Here is an 18,220-nt window from a genome sequence, read left to right as displayed (position 1 = left end):
ATTTCATAAATCAGTGCTGCTAATACTAAATCCATTTCCCACTGATTAAGGAATTTGAACATTTTTTTTTAAGTGATTCTCAGCCACTTGAGATACTTCTGTTGTGAATTCTCTGTTTGGCTCTATATCCATTTTTTAAAATGGGTAATTTGGGTTTTCCTTTTTGACTTCTTGAGCTCTTTATATGTTTTGGAAATTAGTTCTCTGTTAGATGTAGGGTGAGTGAAGATTTTTATTCCAATCTGTAGATTGCCAATTTGTACTATAGATGGTGTCTTTTGCTACACAGAAGCTTTTCAGTTTCATGAGGTCCCATTTATCAATTGCTATTTTAAAGCCTGAGCCATTAATGTTCTGTTCAGAAAATTTTCCCTTGTCCCAATGAGTTCGAGACTCTTTCTCACTTTATCTTCTATTAGATTCAGTGTGTCTGGTTTTATGTTGAGGTCCTTGATCCACTTGGACTTGAACTTTGTACAAGGTGACAAATACAGATCTATTTTCATTTTCTACATTCTGACTGCCAGTTAGACCAGAATCAATTCTTGAAGATGCTTTCTTTTCTCCACTGTATGTTTTTGGCTTCTTGGTCAAGATCAAGTGTCCTTAGGTATAGCAATTTACTTCTGGGTCTTCGGTTATATTCCACTGATTCAACTATTTGTCTATGTACAAGTGACATAATTTTTTCTCATTATTGCTTTATAGTACATCTTGAAGTCAGGAATGGTGATTCCAATGGAAATTATTTGATTATTAGAAAAATTTTTGGCTATCCCGGGACTTCTTGTTTTTCGAAATTGTCAGGAGCCATAATGGGACAAGCTAATTATTAGCAGGTGATCATCCTGAAATGCATGCCTTGGATTATAATATAATCTGTGACTAGTGTGTACTCATCCGGCAAGGCTGTGGGGAACTTATTTTAGGAAAGATTCCTGCTATTAATATGCCTTTCCTATTTTTATTATTAAACATATGTAACAATCACTAAACAATAGCACTCCCCTTTGGAGCAGATCTGTGTAGATTCCCGAAGATGTACTGTCTTAAACAGATGCTATATAGACAAATAGACAACTTCTTTTCTTAATGATAATTCTACAAGAATTCCTAAAATTATATCAATGATTATTAAGCTCTTTTATAGTAGGACTGGTATTAAGCCCCTTTCTGATAATCAAAACTTCAATAAGAACTCTGCCAGTCTCCTGAGTTTCATCAGCTAATTGCCCTTAGATTGTAACCAGACTTTCTCCTACTCAGAGCACATTCCAATGTGGTTGTAAACAATTAATCAAAGGTCACTAAAAGGGAACTCACGATTTATAATAGGTGCTAGGACAGAAGAAAAAATATTGTCTGGGTTTATCTATACAAAACTTCACTAATTTCTTAGTTATAATTTTAAATCTTCGGTGAACCTGTGGAGCTAGACAGGTGATGGATGTTTAGTCAGATAATTACTCCTAATGAATATGCATGTAAACATTCTCTGTTGTAAACTTCTATTTCAATTTATGATTTGAATTTTGGTGTGAACTTGTGATGAACTTCGTAACATATGACGATGTACTCTGAATGATGTATAAGTTCTGAAGACAAAGACAAAGAAGTGGGAGTCATAGCAGTAGTCATGGTAGTAGTAGAATAGAGTAGTCATAAATGTAGAAGTTCATTAGGAGCCGCCCTTTCTCCCCTTTCTTTATTCCTTGCTTAGAATTTCTCCACTTAGAATTTTTCCTTTGTTAAAATTTTTTTCTCTTTCCCCACTTAGGACCGTTCCACCTTTTCTCTTAGATAGTTTTCATAGGAACCTTTTTACACTTAATAATAAACTATAATAACTTATCTAAGTGTCTTTTCTTCCTGTGACCTCAAATTAACAGACCTAAGTTAGAGCCTAGCAGTGCCTGCCAAGTGAGAGTACAAAGGCTATTTGCCTAATTCTATGCTGTCCTTGGGCTGAAGTAGAAAGTGCTCACAGAAACTGCAATTTCTGGACAGAGAAGATACCAGAGGGCAGGCCAGCTAAGTAGCCTAATTCTATGTCTTATCCCCTGATGATGATGCTCTTCCCACCCCCTTTCCTGCCTCAAGAAGAACCGAGGAGGAGAAGAAAGAAGAGACCCCCTTCCTTCTCCTCCCACCAAGCCAGGGCTGGCTCCTGGCAGGAAATGAAGTTGAAAATTGTTCCTTCCGTGTCTGTGATGATTTGTGGTAGAAATTTTAAGGGAATTGGATTGAATCTGTAGATTGCTGATTGTAAGATGACTATTTTCACTATGATAATCCTATCTATCCATGAGCATGGGAGATCCTTTTCATCTTCTGAGGTCTTTTTCAATTTCTTTTTTTATGGATTGGAAGTTCTGGTTCAACAGGTCCTACATTTGTTTAGTAAGAGTTATACCAAGATATTTTATATTCTTTGTGGCTATTGTGAAGCCTAATTTCTGTCTCAACCTGTTTATTGTTTATATAAAGAAAGGCTACTTATTTGTTTTAGTTAATTTTATATCCTGCCACTTGGCTGAAGTTGTTTATCAGATGTAGGAGTTCTCTGGTGGAATTTTGGGGGTCATTTATGTATACTATCATACCATCTGCAAATAGTGGTACTTTGACCCCTTCCTTTCCAGTTTGTATAACCTGAATATCCTTTTGTTGACTAATTGCTCTAGCTAGAACTTAAAGTACTATAGAGAACAGATAGGGAGAGTGTGGGCAACCTTGTCTCATAAAAGATTTTAGTGGGATTGCTTCAAGTTTCTCTCCATTTAATTTGAGGTTGGCTGTTGATTTGCAATATATTATTTTTTAAAACTAATTTGTATTGGATATTTTATTTGCATTTCAGATGTTATCACTTTTCCCCATTTCCTCCCACCCAGAAACTCCCTATCTCATCGCCCCTCCTCCTGCTTCTATGAGGATGTGCCCTTACCCAACTTACCACTCCCAACTCCACACTGGGGCATCTAGCCTTCATAGGACCAAGGATATCCTCTCTACCCTATGCCCTGTAGAGGTTAACACTTGAGAATTCTCTTACCACCAACTTTGAACACTAACAAAGACATCTGGTTCCACAGAGTTTAATGTTTCAGGTGAGGAGGAACATATTACAATGAAAAAAATCTGATTCAAATTTGTATTTTAATATATTTGACTTAATCACTTCAGACATTGCATCAATGGGAAATTTAAGGGCATGTGGATGATGATGTAGGCATAGAGACTATCTGTATTAGAATATATTTCTTTTAAAATAGCTTTAAGTAAAAATGTAGGGCTGTATTCATAAACAGATCTTGATGGATTAATTGTGGGACTAAACTTGAAAAGTGACAAAAAAGTAGGGCTAAGATTTTTCTTAAGTATTTTTGAATATCTACTCAGTTGAAGGAGTTTTTAATCAAAGCTGAAATTACAGTAGAAAGGAGAAAGATAAATATGGAAAAGAGTGATTTTCTGTGGAAGGTTGTTTGAGAACTGATCAGTGAGGGAAATTACTAGAAGTGTGGATTCCCTTTTCCTATGTAACTGCATACAGGATTGATCAAATGTATCTGATACTGGTAATAGCAGTATTTATAACTGGAATGCTGGGGAATGTGTTCATTGGACTAGTAAACTGCTCTGACTGGGTCAAGAACCAGAAAATCTCCTTCATCAACTTCATCCTGCTCTGTTTGGCAGCTTCCAGAATCAGCTCTCTGTTGGTGGTATTTATTAATGCAACTATACTAGAACTAGCTCCTCATTTGTATTATTCTTACAATCTAGCAAAGTACACTGATATATTCTGGTTTATAACTGATCAACTGTCAACGTGGCTTGCCACCTGCCTCAGCATTTTCTACTTATTCCAAATCGTCCACTTCTCCTATCGCCTTTTCCTCTGGTTGAAGTGGAGATTGAGAGGAGCACTGGTCATTTTTCTTGTATTTTATTTCCTCTTCTTGATTTTTTATTTTCTACTGCTTGAAATACTTCATCTTTGGAGAGATATTTATGTGATACCTAAAAGTAATCTGACTTCATTTTCAGATATAATTAAGAACATTGCTATTCAAAACATAATTGTTTTTGATATTATGTATTTAGTCCCATTTCTTGTGTCTCTAGCATCATTGCTCCTATTATTCTTTTCCTTGGTGAAGAGCTCCCAAAACCTTGTTCGGATTTCTACCACCACTGAAGATTCCAGAACCAAGATCCACAAGAAAGCCATGAAAATGCTGGTGTCTTTCCTTGTTCTTTTTATAATTCACATTTTTTGTATGCATGTGGCACTGTGGTTAGCATATTTGTTTCCATTGAACAGGTCAATTAGTTTTGTCTGGTTAACATTAAACATCTTTCCCCTAACTCACTCATTTATTCTCATCCTGGGAAATAGCAAGCTTCGACAGAGAGCAATGAGTGTCCTGCAACATCTTCAAAGACAGTTTCAAGAGCTGATCCTCTCCCTCCACAGAGTCTTCAGTCTATACTAGGAGAACAGCTTAACAGGGAGACTTGGAAGGTCATTGTTGAACTGTTCTTCTGCTTAGTTCTTTTAAGTACTGCTGAACATATATGGACTAGAGCATACTGCTTTTATGAGAAGAAAATCATCTCACAGTCAGGTTATGACACACAAACCAATGTTTGTATAATTTAATTAAAATTTTTGTTACTTATATTCTCAAATATTTTTAAAAGATTTTTAATTTTTACAGGCAAAAGGTATGAAATTACAATTTACAGTAAAGGTTTATGATTCATTAGATATCAAAGTTACTTGTAAGCCTCAATAAGTAGAAGATGGGCAGAATGTTGATAGGAGATTAAGAAAATCTAAAGTTACAGAAAGAAAAACAGCAACTCATGTTTTACATTATGTTAATTCTCTATCTATCTATCTATCTATCTATCTATCTATCTTTATCTCTAGTTCTGTATAGTTCTGTATTTATTTGCTTTACTTTTATAAATGTTTTGTCTGCATGTATGCCATTGCATATATGTCTTGTATCCAGGGAGTTCACTAGAGGGAATCAGATTGTCTGGAAATACAATTACAGGTTGCTGTGAGTAACACTGTGGGTACTGGGAACTAACTTGAGTCCTCTGCCTGGACAAGTGCTCTTCCCTGCTGAGCCATCTTTTCAGTCTCCACAGCTCAGACCTATTGCTGTTTTGGTCATTGCATAATGATGAGGTTACAGTCTGAGTTTGTGTCATAAGGCAGATGTGCTGTCTGTAATCATATTTTAATGTTCTCATACAAATGCAAGTTTTGTTATTGATTGTCTTCTTTTATGAGGCTCTTCCCCCACAGCACTAATGTAATATTTTTATAAATTATTTGGAAATGTCCTACAATGCACCACAAAAATTCTTGCTTTGGACTACACGAAGGTCTATCCTCTCACCGCTGCACAGCCTGCTCACCAAAAAGACAGAAAACACCTAGTCCAATTTGTATTATCCACATATTCATTGGAGCATGGGCAACCTACCAGAGGAGGGCCTCTTAAAGAGAACTGAGCTACCTCCTCACCAGCACAACCATAGGGTGTGGGACTGTATAAGGGTATCCTGGGTCATGGTTGAGCAGGTACTTAGAACCCCGAGATTCTCCGTGGAATTCTGCGTGAGAACCGGCAGGAGTTCGGTACCTCCCATCATCTAGGATCCTGAAAACAGCCACGTTTCCATAGAGTCACATAGGCCAGGCTTTAGGCCTCAAGCCCTAGAGATTTACATACTAATGAAGACCAGAGGGCAGAGCAAATTAAACATTCCTCCCCCAGATCCTCCCCTAATCCTCCCCCTTTCTCCCTCCCTATATAACTCGGGACTGCCCTGAGTTTTTGGGGGTACGCCTAGATCCATCTATTATCCGTCATGACAATAAACCTTTTTGGAACCAAGGACTTCCTCGTGTTACTGGGGCCCGCCGCCGCCAAGGCCCTCAGGCAGCTGGAACCGTAGGATCTTCTTCCCTGATGTGGGACCTGCCACAGCGGCGCAAGCTTGCCCCGCTGTGGCGGCCTTTTTTTAATTTTCCCCACAATAGGGCATCAACAATGAAGAGCTACACTTTAGCATTTTTATCACAATGTTAAAGGCAGTCTTCAATAGCTTCCTGTGTGGACTGTTCCCCCGTTATTTTGTGGGGTTAGGAGAAGGTATCAAGAGGTTGTCACAAAAACCTTTGATTTTTCTTATTCTCAGTAATGAGTCTGAAGTCATGATACTACAATACCTCTGCAGAAGAAATTTCTTTGCCTAAACAAGCTTGCAGCAGCATGGACCAGTGAGATCAACATGATATCTAGGAACAACGTGGACCACAAACATCTTCATGGTATCACGTGGCCTTACAGACTATGGATATCAACATTATCTCTCGCAGCATGAACCAGGATAGTTTGAAGAGGCCTAATCCAGAAAAAAAAAACTGTTCCTCATCATAGATATCCAGATGTTGCTCAATCAGGGTGATAGTGTGATTGGCCATCATATTTGGGGACAGGACCTCCAAGAGTTCCAGGCTGCTGCATACCTCCCCGTCTTTACTGTCAGGTGCACTTAGTGTCAGAGCATGACCATCATGTGTGTAGGCCGTGGGCAGCAATGCATTCTTGTACTTTCCTACCCTTTGCAGGGTGAGCAGCAGGAGGAACAACTTCAGTGGTTCCATACCTCTTGAAAGCCTATCAGGTAACACCTGGGCAAGGCAGGCCCAGTGGTGGACCAAGCTTCCAGGTGGCATGAGGGCCAGCCCTATTTGGCAACATGTGCCTTTGTATGTACTCCCATATCTGTGGCTGCTACCGTTTCTCTAGTTCTTGTCTCAGGTCTGACATGATTCTATTCTACCATCTTTTTATCCAGATCTACAAAACCAATTTTTAAAATCATTATTGCTCAAACCTGCATTTATAGCTTTTTCTTGAGTTATTGCAGACTCTGAAAGCTCATCCTACCCTGCCTTCTTCTCAAAGGCTCTATAGACTTCTCAGCCTTCCTGTAGTGGCCCCACAGCTTAAATTGTTTTTCTTTTTATTTGTTTGTTTTTCTCTCTCTGTCTCTCTGTCTCTCTCTGTCTGTCTCTGTCTTTGTCTCTGTCTCTGTCTCTCTGTCTCTCTCTCTCCCTCCCTCTCTCCTCTCTCTCCTCTCTCTTTTGTTCAGAAGCAGAATTTTATTAGAAAGTCCATAAGAGATTTGAACAAGGCTACGTGAACACCCCCCTTCCTTGCTCTCTCTTCCTCCCTCTCTCTTTTTCCATCCCTTCCTTTCTTTCTTCTTCCCTCCCTTGCAAATGTTTTAAAACAAAATGCCAGGAGTCCTATTGGGAATCTGACTCCCAGCTTCTGATTTTTATTTGTTTTAAATCTGCTTTCTGAAACAATCATGGGCACATTTCATAAAGTGGACACACATGAACTAAACAACTTCCTCCTTTCTCAATAATCATTTGCATGTAGCTCATGTAACATTTTAGTGAGTCAGAACAGAAGGAATAGGCAGTGCAGTGGTTTTACATATACTAAGTCCTTAGCTTTAAACTTTTAAGCCAAACTTTCCAAAAGGGAAGTCTCAATAATCTGAGGAAGTAGTAACATTCAAACAAAGTGAACTGAAAAGAAATTCTAGTCTTTTATCAAAGAGGCAGGAAATAAAGGCAAGCCTTTATTAGTCCAATGAACGTAACATAGAATCTAAATCTAACATTACATCATTTGTAAATGATATTGTATTTATTTTAACAGAGCAGAAAACAGTTTACAAAAAAATGGAAATAAATTCTTAAGGAAAATCTGTTCTTAAGCAGCAAGCAGGTTTTCTGAGCTAAGCTTTGGTATGCATAGATAGCAAAGACTCTCAGTAATCAGCATACTGGACTGGCAAACTCAACTTTCATCCACTCAACTTTAAGAGACAACTTTCTTTTTCTATTTTAATACAGCTATCAAGGATCCAGATTAGTTGTCCCAAGTGGTCTCCCTGTGGAGTTCCTATCCCCTTCAGGTCTCTTGATCCTTTCCCCAACTTTTCTATAACACTCCCTGAGCTGCTGTGCTGATGTTTGGCTGTGGGTCTCTGCTTCTGTTTCAGTCATCTGCTTAGTGGAGCCTCTCAGAGAACAGTCATGCTAGACTTCAATGATGCTTGTTTTTTTGGGCCTGGGTTACCTCACTCAGGATGATATTTTCTAGTTCCATCTATGAATTTGTAAAATTTATGATGTTTTGTCTTTAATATATAATATCATATATTGTATATTAATATATAAATAGTGAATCCTATTGAAATAGTGTAATCCTATTTCATTGTGCAAATAAACCACAACTTGTGTCCATTCTTTGGTTGAGGGGCATCTGGGTTACTTTCAGTTTCTGGCTATTAACAATAGAGCTGGCATAAATACAGTTCAGCAAGTGAATTTCTGGGATCATGGAACATTTTTTGGATAGATGCCCAGGAGTTGTATAGATGGGTCTTGAGGAAGCACTATTCATAATTTTTTGTAATACTGATAGATGGATTTCCAGAGAGGTTGTCCAGCTTTGCACTCCCACCAAAAGAAAAGTGTTTCCTGTGCTACCTCACTAGTATGTGCAGTCAGTTGAGTTTTTGATCTTAGCTATTCTAATTAGAGTAAGGTGAAATTTCATGATCATCTTGATTTTGATTTCTTTGATGACTAAGGACTTTCAACATTTCTTTAAGTGTGTCTTGATCATTTTACATTTCTCCTTTGTAAATTCCCTGTTTAGATCTGTACCTCATTTCTCCTCCTTTTTAATTTTTAATTTTAATTTTATTTTTACTTATTCACTTTAAATCCAGCTCATGCCACCATTCCAGGTCACCTACTTCCACAGTCCTTCCTCCAATCTTCCTTCCCTTTTTTCTCTGAGAGGGATAAAAAATTCTTAAATTCCAAAACAAGTTCAATTATATGATACTGAACACAGTATTTAACACCCTAAATAGAGGCACAAATTGTGTTTCCCTCTGTTTCATATCTCAGAGCATTTGCACCTATTAAAATATATTTTGCTCATTTAATTTCTACTATTTACAATATTATAACAACATGTAAAATTAGATGAGTTAGGGATGATGAGTTGGTAACACTTCTTGCTGCCAAGTCTGATGATACGTACTTGATCTTCAGAACTTACGTGGTGAAAAGGACCAAATTCTTCAGGCTGTCTTCTAACTTTCATCTGTGTGTTTTATCATTTAAATGTACACACACACACACACACACACACACTCCACTGTATATATAATAATTAAATGATTTTAAAAGAATTTGTGCTGATTATGTGTTGACTGACCCACAAAATATTGCAATTTTCTATTTCTTTGACAGCCAGTAGAATGACAGTCCTGCTAGGATGGCTGTGAGTTAGCCCAATGATGGGATTATTGTAGGTCCACTTCCCAGGGGCCCACCCAATGCAGCCGAAAAGGAGTGTGTGGTGCTGGGAGTGGGTGCAGCCTACATGGCCTAAGACAGGGCTCTCACCCTCCTTTCACCCACATCGAAGTCCCTAGACATTGCCCATCGTAGACAGCCTAAAGCCTTCGACCATCGATGTGACTCGTCTCACATCAGTGTTTTGGGGTTGTGAACTTGTCTAAGACCCCCCATAATTAGACATCCAAATTCAAAATTCACATAGTTGGGATTGATCATAAGACACCTTCTCTAACTAAACAGAGAAGGGGGAGATGCCAGAAGCCAGGACCCTCGCCCTTACCCTCACTCCCTACCTTTCCTCACATGCACAATGTCCTTTGAAGCTTGGCAACTGCAAGATTCTGCTTAGCAACTGCAGATAGACTCAAAGCAGAGTACCATATCTTCTTAAGAATAGCAGGGAGACCATAACTCAAGCAGTGTACCATATCATCTGAAGAACAGCAGGTAGATCATAATTCAAGGCAGTGTACCGTATAGACTATGACATGTTTCAAGGCACAGGCCAAGAAGATTCTGTACTTTTCCACCACCTGGCCCCTCTTACCCCTCCCCTTGTAAAACATGCTATAAAAAAGCATTTCATGTTCAAAAAAAATTAAATAAAAAAAAGTTAGCAAAAAAAAATTAAATAAATGAATTGTACCAATGTAAAAAAAAAAAAAGAATGTCAGTCCTGGTACATGATGACAAAAAGAAGCATAACTATGTAATTAGCATCTCATGAAATTATCATGAGCTCTACATATTTTACATTTTTGAAATTTAGACAGAATTATAGCACACGGTTTAAAGATCATGTAGGTAAATAATATATTTGTAAATATACATTACATAGTCCTAAAATTATGTTTACTTAAGCTTGTTAAATTCTGAAACTAGTACTTTGGGTATCATAGTTATAATTAAGTAGCTCATGACTCTCAGCATCTTCCAAACTCTTTCTCAATTAAACTTAAAGCAAGAAATCATTTTAGTTAACTTGATATCTGAAGTATACTGCATTTTATCTATTATAACTTTATAATTTTAAATTATACATGTGTATTGTGCTCCTCATATGAAATATTCGCATATAACTTTTTTTTTTTTTTTAAAGATTTATTTATTTTATGTATGTGAGTACACTGTCACTCTCTTCAGACATACTAGAAGAGGGACTCAGATCCCATTACAGATGGTTGTGAGCCACCATGTGGTTGCTGGGAATTGAACTCAGGACCTCTGGAAGAACAGTCAGTGTTCTTAACACCTGAGCCATCTTTCCAGCCCCCCGCATATAACTTTTATCAGATATGATGCACAAAAATGATAAAGCAATGCAAAACTATTTCTTAAAGAAAACTAATAATCTTGGAGAATTCCTGTGAACTCAGTGTCTTTAAGAATATGCAAGCTGATCTGTAATATGCTTTAGGGACCCATGATGTGAACCTGTGCTTCAGCCACCATAGCACAGAAAGAGAGGTCCCTCTCAGGTTTGTATCTCCCCAGATCAAGACACACAAGTGTCCTGAAGGAAAAACTGGTGCAACAATCTTGCAGAATCTGATATAAAGAATGTTTTTCTTTTCTTTTTTTTTTGAGAATCATTTTTTATTTATTTATTTTTTTTTTAATTTATTTTTTTATTGGATATTTTATTTACATTTCATATGTTATCCCCTTACCCCATCCCCCACCCACCTGAGAACCCCCCCATCCTCTTATCCCTCCTCCTTCTTCTCCGTGGATGTAACCCCCACCTACCCCCCCCAATCCAACTTCCCCACCCTCAAAATTCCCACCCCCTGGGGCGTCCAGCCTTCATGAGGTCAAGGATCTCTTCTTCCACCTGTGCCCGGCAGGGCCCTCCACTCTTACATATTCAGCTGAAGCCCTGGATCCCTCCATAAGTGCTCCCAGGCTGGTGGTTAGGACCCTGGGAGCTGTGGTTGGTTGGTATTGTTGCTCTCCTCATGGTGCCACAAACCCTTTCAGCTCCTTCGGTCCTCACTCTAACTCCTCCATTGAGAACCTCATGATCAGTTCAATGGCTAGTTGTGAGCATCTGCCTCTGAATATGTCAGACTCTTGAAGGCCTCTGAGGAGACATCCATATCAGGCTCTTATCGGCATGCACTTCATGACTTCCACATCAGCATCTACCTTTGGTGACTGCACATGGGATGGATACTCAGGTGGAAAGGTCTTCAAATGGCCCCTCCTTCAGTTTCTGTCCCTCACTTTGTCTCCATGTTTGCTCCCTTGAGTATTTTGTTGCTCCTTCTAAGAAGAACTGAATCACCCCCACTTGGTCTTCCTTTTTTATGAGCTTCATGTGGCCTGTGAGTTGCATCTTGGGCATTTCAAGGTTCTGGGCTAATATCCAATAATCAGTGAGTGAATACCATGTGTGTTCTTTTGTGATTGGCTTACTACACTCAGGATGATAATTTCTAGTTCCATCCATTTACCTAGGAACCTCTCGAATTCATTGTTTTTAATAGCTGAGTAATACTCCATTGTGTAAATATACCACATTTTTGAATCCATTCCTCAGTTGAAGGACATCTGGGTTCTTTCCAGCTCCTGGCTATTATAAACAAGGCTGCTATGAACATAGTTGAGCATATGTCCTTGTTATATGTTTGAGCATCTTCTGGGTATATGCCTAGGGGTGGTATAGCTGGATCCTCAGGTAATGCTATGTCCAATTTTCTGAGGAACCGCCACACTGATTTCCAAAGTGGTTGCACCATCTTGCAGTCCCACCAACAATGGAGGAGTGTTCCTCTTTCTCCACACCCTCGCCAGCATCTACTATCACCTGAGTTCTTAATCTTAGCCATTCTGACAGGAGTGAGATGGAATCTCAGGGTTGTTTTGATTTGCATTTCCCTGATGACTAAGGACACTGAACATTTCTTTAGGTGCTTCTCGGCCATTCGAGTTTCTTCCATTGAAAATTCTTTGTTAAGCTCTATACCCCATTTTTTATAGGGTAATTTGGTTGTCTGGAGTCTACTTTCTTGAGTTCTTTGTATATATTGGATATTAGCCCTCTATCAGATGTAGGATTGGTAAAGATCTTTTCCCAATTTGTTGGTTGTCGTTTTGTCCTATTGACAGTGTCCTTTGCCTTACAGAAACTTTGCAATTTTATGAAGTCCCATTTGTCAATTCTTGATCTTAGAGCATATGCCATTGGTATTCTGTTCAGGAACTTTTCCCCTGTGCCCAAGTATTCGAGGGTCTTCCCCACCTTCTCTTCTATTAGTTTCAATGTATCTGGTTTTATGTGGAGGTCCTTTATCCACTTAGACTTGAGCTTTGTACAAGGAGATAAGAATGGATCAATTTTCATTCTTTTACATGTTGTCCTCCAGTTGAACCAGCACCATTTGTTGAAAATCCTGTCCTTTTTCCACTGGACAGTTTTAGCTCTTTTGTCAAAGATCAAGTGACCATAGGAGTGTAGGTTCATTTCTGGGTCTTCAATTCTATTCCATTGATCTTCCTGCCTTTCTCTGTACCAATACCAGGTAGTTTTTATCACTATTGCTCTGTAGTATAGCTTGAGGTCAGGGATGGTGATTCCTCCGGAAGTTCTTTCATTGTTGAGAATAGTTTTCGCTATCCTGGGTTTTTTGTTATTCCATATGAATTTGAGAATTTCCTTTTCTAACTCTGTGAAGAATTGAGTTGGGATTTTAATGGGGATTACATTGAATCTGTAGATTGCTTTTGGCAAGATGGCCATTTTTATTATATTAATCCTGCCAATCCATGAGCATGGGAGATCATTCCATCTTCTGAGATCTTCTTCAATTTCTTTCTTCAGGGACTTGAAGTTCTTGTCGTACAGGTCTTTCACATGCTTGGTTAGATTCACACCAAGGTATTTCATATTATTTGCAACTGTTGTGAAGGGTGTCATTTCCCTAATTTCTTTTTCAGTCTGTTTATCTTTCATGTAGAAGAAGGCTACTGATTTGTTTGAGTTGATTTTATAACCAGCCACTTTGCTGAAGTTGTTTATCAGGTTTAGGAGTTCTCTGGTAGAAGTTTGGGGGCCACTTAAGTATATTATCATATCATCTGCAAATAGTGATATTTTGACTTCTTCCTTTCCTATTTGTATCCCTTTGACTTCTTTTTGTTGTCTAATTGCTCTGGCTAGGACTTCCAGAGCTATATTGAATAGGTAGGGGAGAGTGGGCAGCTTTGTCTAGTCCCTGATCTTAGTGGGATTGCTTCAAGTTTCTTTCCACTTAGCTTGATGTTGGCTACTGGTTTGCTGTAAATTGCTTTTACTATGTTTAGGTATGGGCCTTGAATTCCTGATCTTTCCAAGACTTTTATCATGAAGGGATGTTGAATTTTATCAATGCTTTCTCAGCATCTAGTGAGATGATCATGTGTTTTTTTTCGTTCAGTTTGTTTATATAGTGGTTTACATTGATGGATTTCCGAATATTGAACCATCCCTGCATTCCTGGGATAAAACTTACTTGATCATGATGGATGATTATTTTGATGTGTTCTTGGATTCGGTTTGCTACAATTTTATTGAGTATTTTTGTATCGATGTTCATAATGGAGATTGGTCTGAAGTTCTCTTTCTTTGTTGGGTCTTTGTGGGGTTTGGGTATGGGTGTAATTGTAGCTTCATAGAACGAATTTGGTAGTGTTCCTTCTGTTTCTATTTTGTGGAATAGTTTGAAGAGAATTGGTATTAGGTCTTCCTTGAAGGTCTGATAAAATTCAGCACTAAAACCATCTGGTCCTGGGCTTTTTTTTTAGTGGGGAGACTTTTAATGACTGCTGCTATTTCCCTAGAGGTTATGGGACTACTTAGATGGTTTATCTGCTCCTGGTTTAACTTTGGGACCTGGTATCTGTCTAGGAAATTGTCCATTTCTTCCAGTTTTTCCAGTTTTGTTGAGTATAGGCCTTTTTAGTAGGATCTGATGATTTTTTGAATTTCTTCAGTTTCTGTTGTTATGTCTCCCTTTTCCGTTCTGATTTTATTAATTTGGATACTGTCTCTGTGCCCTCTGGTTAATCTGGCTAATGGTTTATCTATCTTATTGATTTTCTCAAAGAACCAACTCCTGGTTTTATTGATATTTTGTATTGTTCTTTCTGTTTCTATTTGGTTGATTTCAGCACTGAGTTTGATTATTTCCTGCCTTCTACTCCTCCTGGGTGTATTTGCTTCTTTTTGTTCTAGAGCTTTTAGTTGTGCAGTCAACTTGTTAGTGTGTGTTCTTTCCAGTTTCTTTTTGTAGGCACTTATAGCTATGAGTTTTCCTCTTAGCACTGCCTTCATGGAGTCCCACAATTTTTGGTATGATGTGTCCTCATTTTCATTGAATTCTAAAAACTCTTTAATTTCTTTCTTTATTTCTTCCTTGAGCAAGTCATCATTGAGTGGAGAGTTGTTTAGTTTCCATCTGCACATAGGCTTTCCATTGGTTTTGTCATTATTAAAGACCAGTCTTATTCCGTGGTGATCTGATAAGATGCAAGGGATTATTTCAATCTTTTTGTATCTGTAGAGGCTTGTTTTGTGACCAATTATATGGTCTATTTTGGAGAAGGTACCATGAGGTGCTGAGAAAAAGGTATATTCTTTTGTTTTAGGATGAAATGTTCTATAGATGTCTGTTAAGTCCATTTGTTTCATAACTTCTGTTAATGTCAAAGTGTCTCGGTTTAGTTTCTGTTTCCATGATCTGTCCATTGCTGAGAGTGGGGTGTTGAAATCCCCCACTATTATTGTATGAGGTGTAATGTGTGTTTTGAGCTTTAGTAAAGTTTCTATTATGTATGTAGGTGCCCTTGCATTTGGAGCATAGATGTGCAGAATTGAGAGCTCACCTTGGTAGATTTTTCCTTTGATGAGTACAAAGTGTCCTTCCTTATCTTTTTTGATTAATTTTGGATGAAAGTCGATTTTATTTGACATTAGAATGGCTACTCCAGCTTGTTTCTTGGGACCACTGGCTTGGAAAATTGTTTTCCACCCTTTTATTCTGAGGTAGTGTCTGTCTTTGTCACTGAGGTGCGTTCCTTGTATGCAGCAAAATTCTGGGTCTTGTTGTGTATCCAGTCTGATAGTCTGCGTCTTTTTATTGGGGAATTGAGACCATTGATGTTAAGAGATATTAAGGAAAAATGATTGTGGCTTCCTGTTATTTTTGCTATTAGAGTTAAAGTTATGTTTGTATAGTTATCTTCTTTTGGGGTTGTTGGAAGATTACTTCCTTGCTTTTTCTAGGTTGTAGTTTCCCTCCTTGTGTTGGCATTTTCCATTAATTATCCTTTGAAGTGCTGGGTTTGTGAGAAAATACTGTGCAAATTTGGTTTTGTCATGGAGTATCTTGGTTTCACCATCTATAGTGATTGAGAATTTTGCTGGGTATAGTAATCTGGGCTGGCAATTGTGTTCTCTTAGGGTCTGTATGATGTCTGTCCAGGCTCTTCTGGCTTTTATAGTCTCTGGTGAGAAGTCTGGTGTAATTCTTATAGGTCTGCCTTTGTATGTTACTTGACCTTTTTCCCTTACTGCTTTTAGTATTTTTTCTTTGTTTTGTGCATCTGATGTTTTGATTATTATGTGACGGGAGGTATTTCTTTTCTGGTCTATTCTATTTGGTGTTCTGTAGGCTTCTTGTATGTTTATGGGCATCTTGTTCTTTAGGTTAGGGAAGTTCTCCTCAATAATTTTGTTGAAGATATTTACTGTCCCTTTAAGTTGGGAATCTTCATTCTCATCTATACCTAATATCCTTAGGTTTGGTCTTCTCATTGTGTCCTGGATTTCCTGGATGTTTTGAGTTAGGAGTTTTTTACATTTTGCATTTTCTTTGACAACTGTGTCAATATTTTCTACAGTATCTTCTGCATTTGAGATTCTCTCTTCTATATCTTGTATTCGGTTGGTGATGCTTGCGTCTATGGCTCCTGATCTCTTTCTTAAGTTTTCTATTTCCATGGTTGTCTCCCTTTGAGCTTTCTTTACTGTTTCTATTTCCATTTTCAGATCCTGAATGTTTTTGTTTAATTCCTTCTTTGTGTTTTCTTGCATTTCCTTAAGGGATTTCTGTGATTCCTCTTTCAGGGCTTCTATCTGTTTACTTGTACTCTCCTGTATTTCTTTAAGGGAGTAACTTAATTCCTTCTTATAATCCTCTATCATCATCATGAGAAGTGATTTTAATTCTGAATCCTGCTTTTCAGGTGTGATGGGGTGTTCAGGGCTTGCTATATTGGGAGAACTGGGTACTGATGATGCCAAGAAATTTTGGTTTCTGTTGCTTATGTTCTTGTGCTTGCCTTTCACCCTCTGGTTAACTCTAGTGTTGCCTGCCCTCACTGTGTAAGACTGGAGTCTGTATTTTCAGTTATCTTGCTTGTTGCAGAGCTCCTCAGAGTCCAGATGTCTCTGTAGTCTTATGATCCTAATCTTGGTGTCTGCTGCTCTGAGTGCAGTGGCTCCTCAGCTGCTCTGAGTGCAGTGGCTCCTCTAGGATGACCCAGGAATCAGTATCTCCACAGGACAGGAGTAGATCAACTCAGTGTCAGCTGCTCTGAGTACAGTGGCTCCTCGGCTGCTGTGAGTGCAGTGACTCCTCTAGGATGACTCAGGAGTCAGTATCTCCACAGGACAGGATCAGACCAACTCTGTGTCTGCCCCAGCCCACAGGACCAGGCAGGGGAGGAACGGAAGTGGAAGAATGTTTTTCAACAACTCACTACTACAAATTTGTGCGGAAAGAGCCAGACTTTGAAGTTTTTCAAGACCTTAATGTGGGTACTGGCGAGAGCATCCCTGCATCTTTGTGCATGCTGTTGCATCTCCTTGTAATGTCTACACTGGGAGAATTTGAGCAGGAGTAAAGTGGACTTCGAAAGAGTAAAGGGTATGGATGTGTAAATACAGTTGTTTATGATTAAAATGACCCTGTAAATGATACAGTGTTATTTAAAGTCAAATCATACAGCAGACATCCTCTGTAGTCAGCCATCTTTGTATCAATGTGTGAGTTTATCGGCAGAGTGTTTAGAAACAAGAGGGCCAAAGACAAAAGCAAAGTCTCTGAAACAACCTGGCTAATTCTTATCTTTAAATAAACAAAAATAGAGTTAGAAAAATTAGCTATTTTAAGAAAATAAAAAAGGCCAAGTCATGCAGCAAGCCACATGCTGCTGAAAATCAAATGGAAATTAAAATTAATCAAATTTACCACTTTTTTAGTTAAAAATCATGAGAGTACAGTGCAGACACTGATATATCAGTGAACACTATCATAAGAAGGTAGATTCTGGAGAAAGCCAAGGCTGTGAGTATTTGATTCACTGCAGAGATTTTTCTTCTCTTGACCCATTGCATGCAGTTCTCCAGAGCTATGAATCCATTTCCAATCCATCCTATTATTATTTCTACAATTACAATGAATGTGAACCTGCTCTGTGTGATTCCATCCATGGTCTGTAAGGCAAGTTATGATTCATGAGGTCACTGTAGAAAATTTAAAGACTCTGCCTGAGTCTTGAGTCCTCATAACATACTCAATTTTAAATATGCTCTGTGTAGTAACAAATAGCAAATGTCAAGCTTTGACAATATTAGGTTCATAATACATCTCTTTTCTGTGAGAACGACTTTTTTCCCCATTCAGTTCAACGAAGCTTCATCCAGAATATACTCTTTAGACTAAGTGGTGTGAGCATTTTTGA

General features: G+C 38.3%; 1 protein-coding gene and 1 pseudogene across 1 annotated transcript; one reads left to right on the top strand and one right to left on the bottom strand.

Annotated features, from left to right (window-relative positions):
* The first annotated feature begins 3,566 nt into the window (after positions 1–3,566).
* LOC114632431 (taste receptor type 2 member 42-like) lies at positions 3,567–4,502 on the top strand. The gene has a single exon (XM_028780934.1). It carries the CDS (start codon positions 3,567–3,569, stop codon positions 4,500–4,502), a length of 936 nt encoding a protein of 311 aa, XP_028636767.1.
* A 6,325-nt stretch (positions 4,503–10,827) lies between these two features.
* Positions 10,828–17,969, bottom strand: LOC114632402 (annotated as a pseudogene).
* Positions 17,970–18,220: the final 251 nt, after the last annotated feature.

This window comes from Grammomys surdaster, unplaced genomic scaffold (genome assembly GCF_004785775.1).
Source record: "Grammomys surdaster isolate TR1022 unplaced genomic scaffold, NIH_TR_1.0 373, whole genome shotgun sequence".
Lineage (NCBI taxonomy): Eukaryota > Metazoa > Chordata > Mammalia > Rodentia > Muridae > Grammomys > Grammomys surdaster.
The sequence above is the reverse complement of the archived record's forward strand: the minus strand, read 5'-3'. Positions and strand labels throughout refer to the sequence as shown.

Bases quoted from the DNA above. Each gene is read 5' to 3' on its own strand.
- LOC114632431 (XM_028780934.1), top strand. From the start codon at position 3,567: ATGTATCTGATACTGGTAATAGCAGTATTTATAACTGGAATGCTGGGG.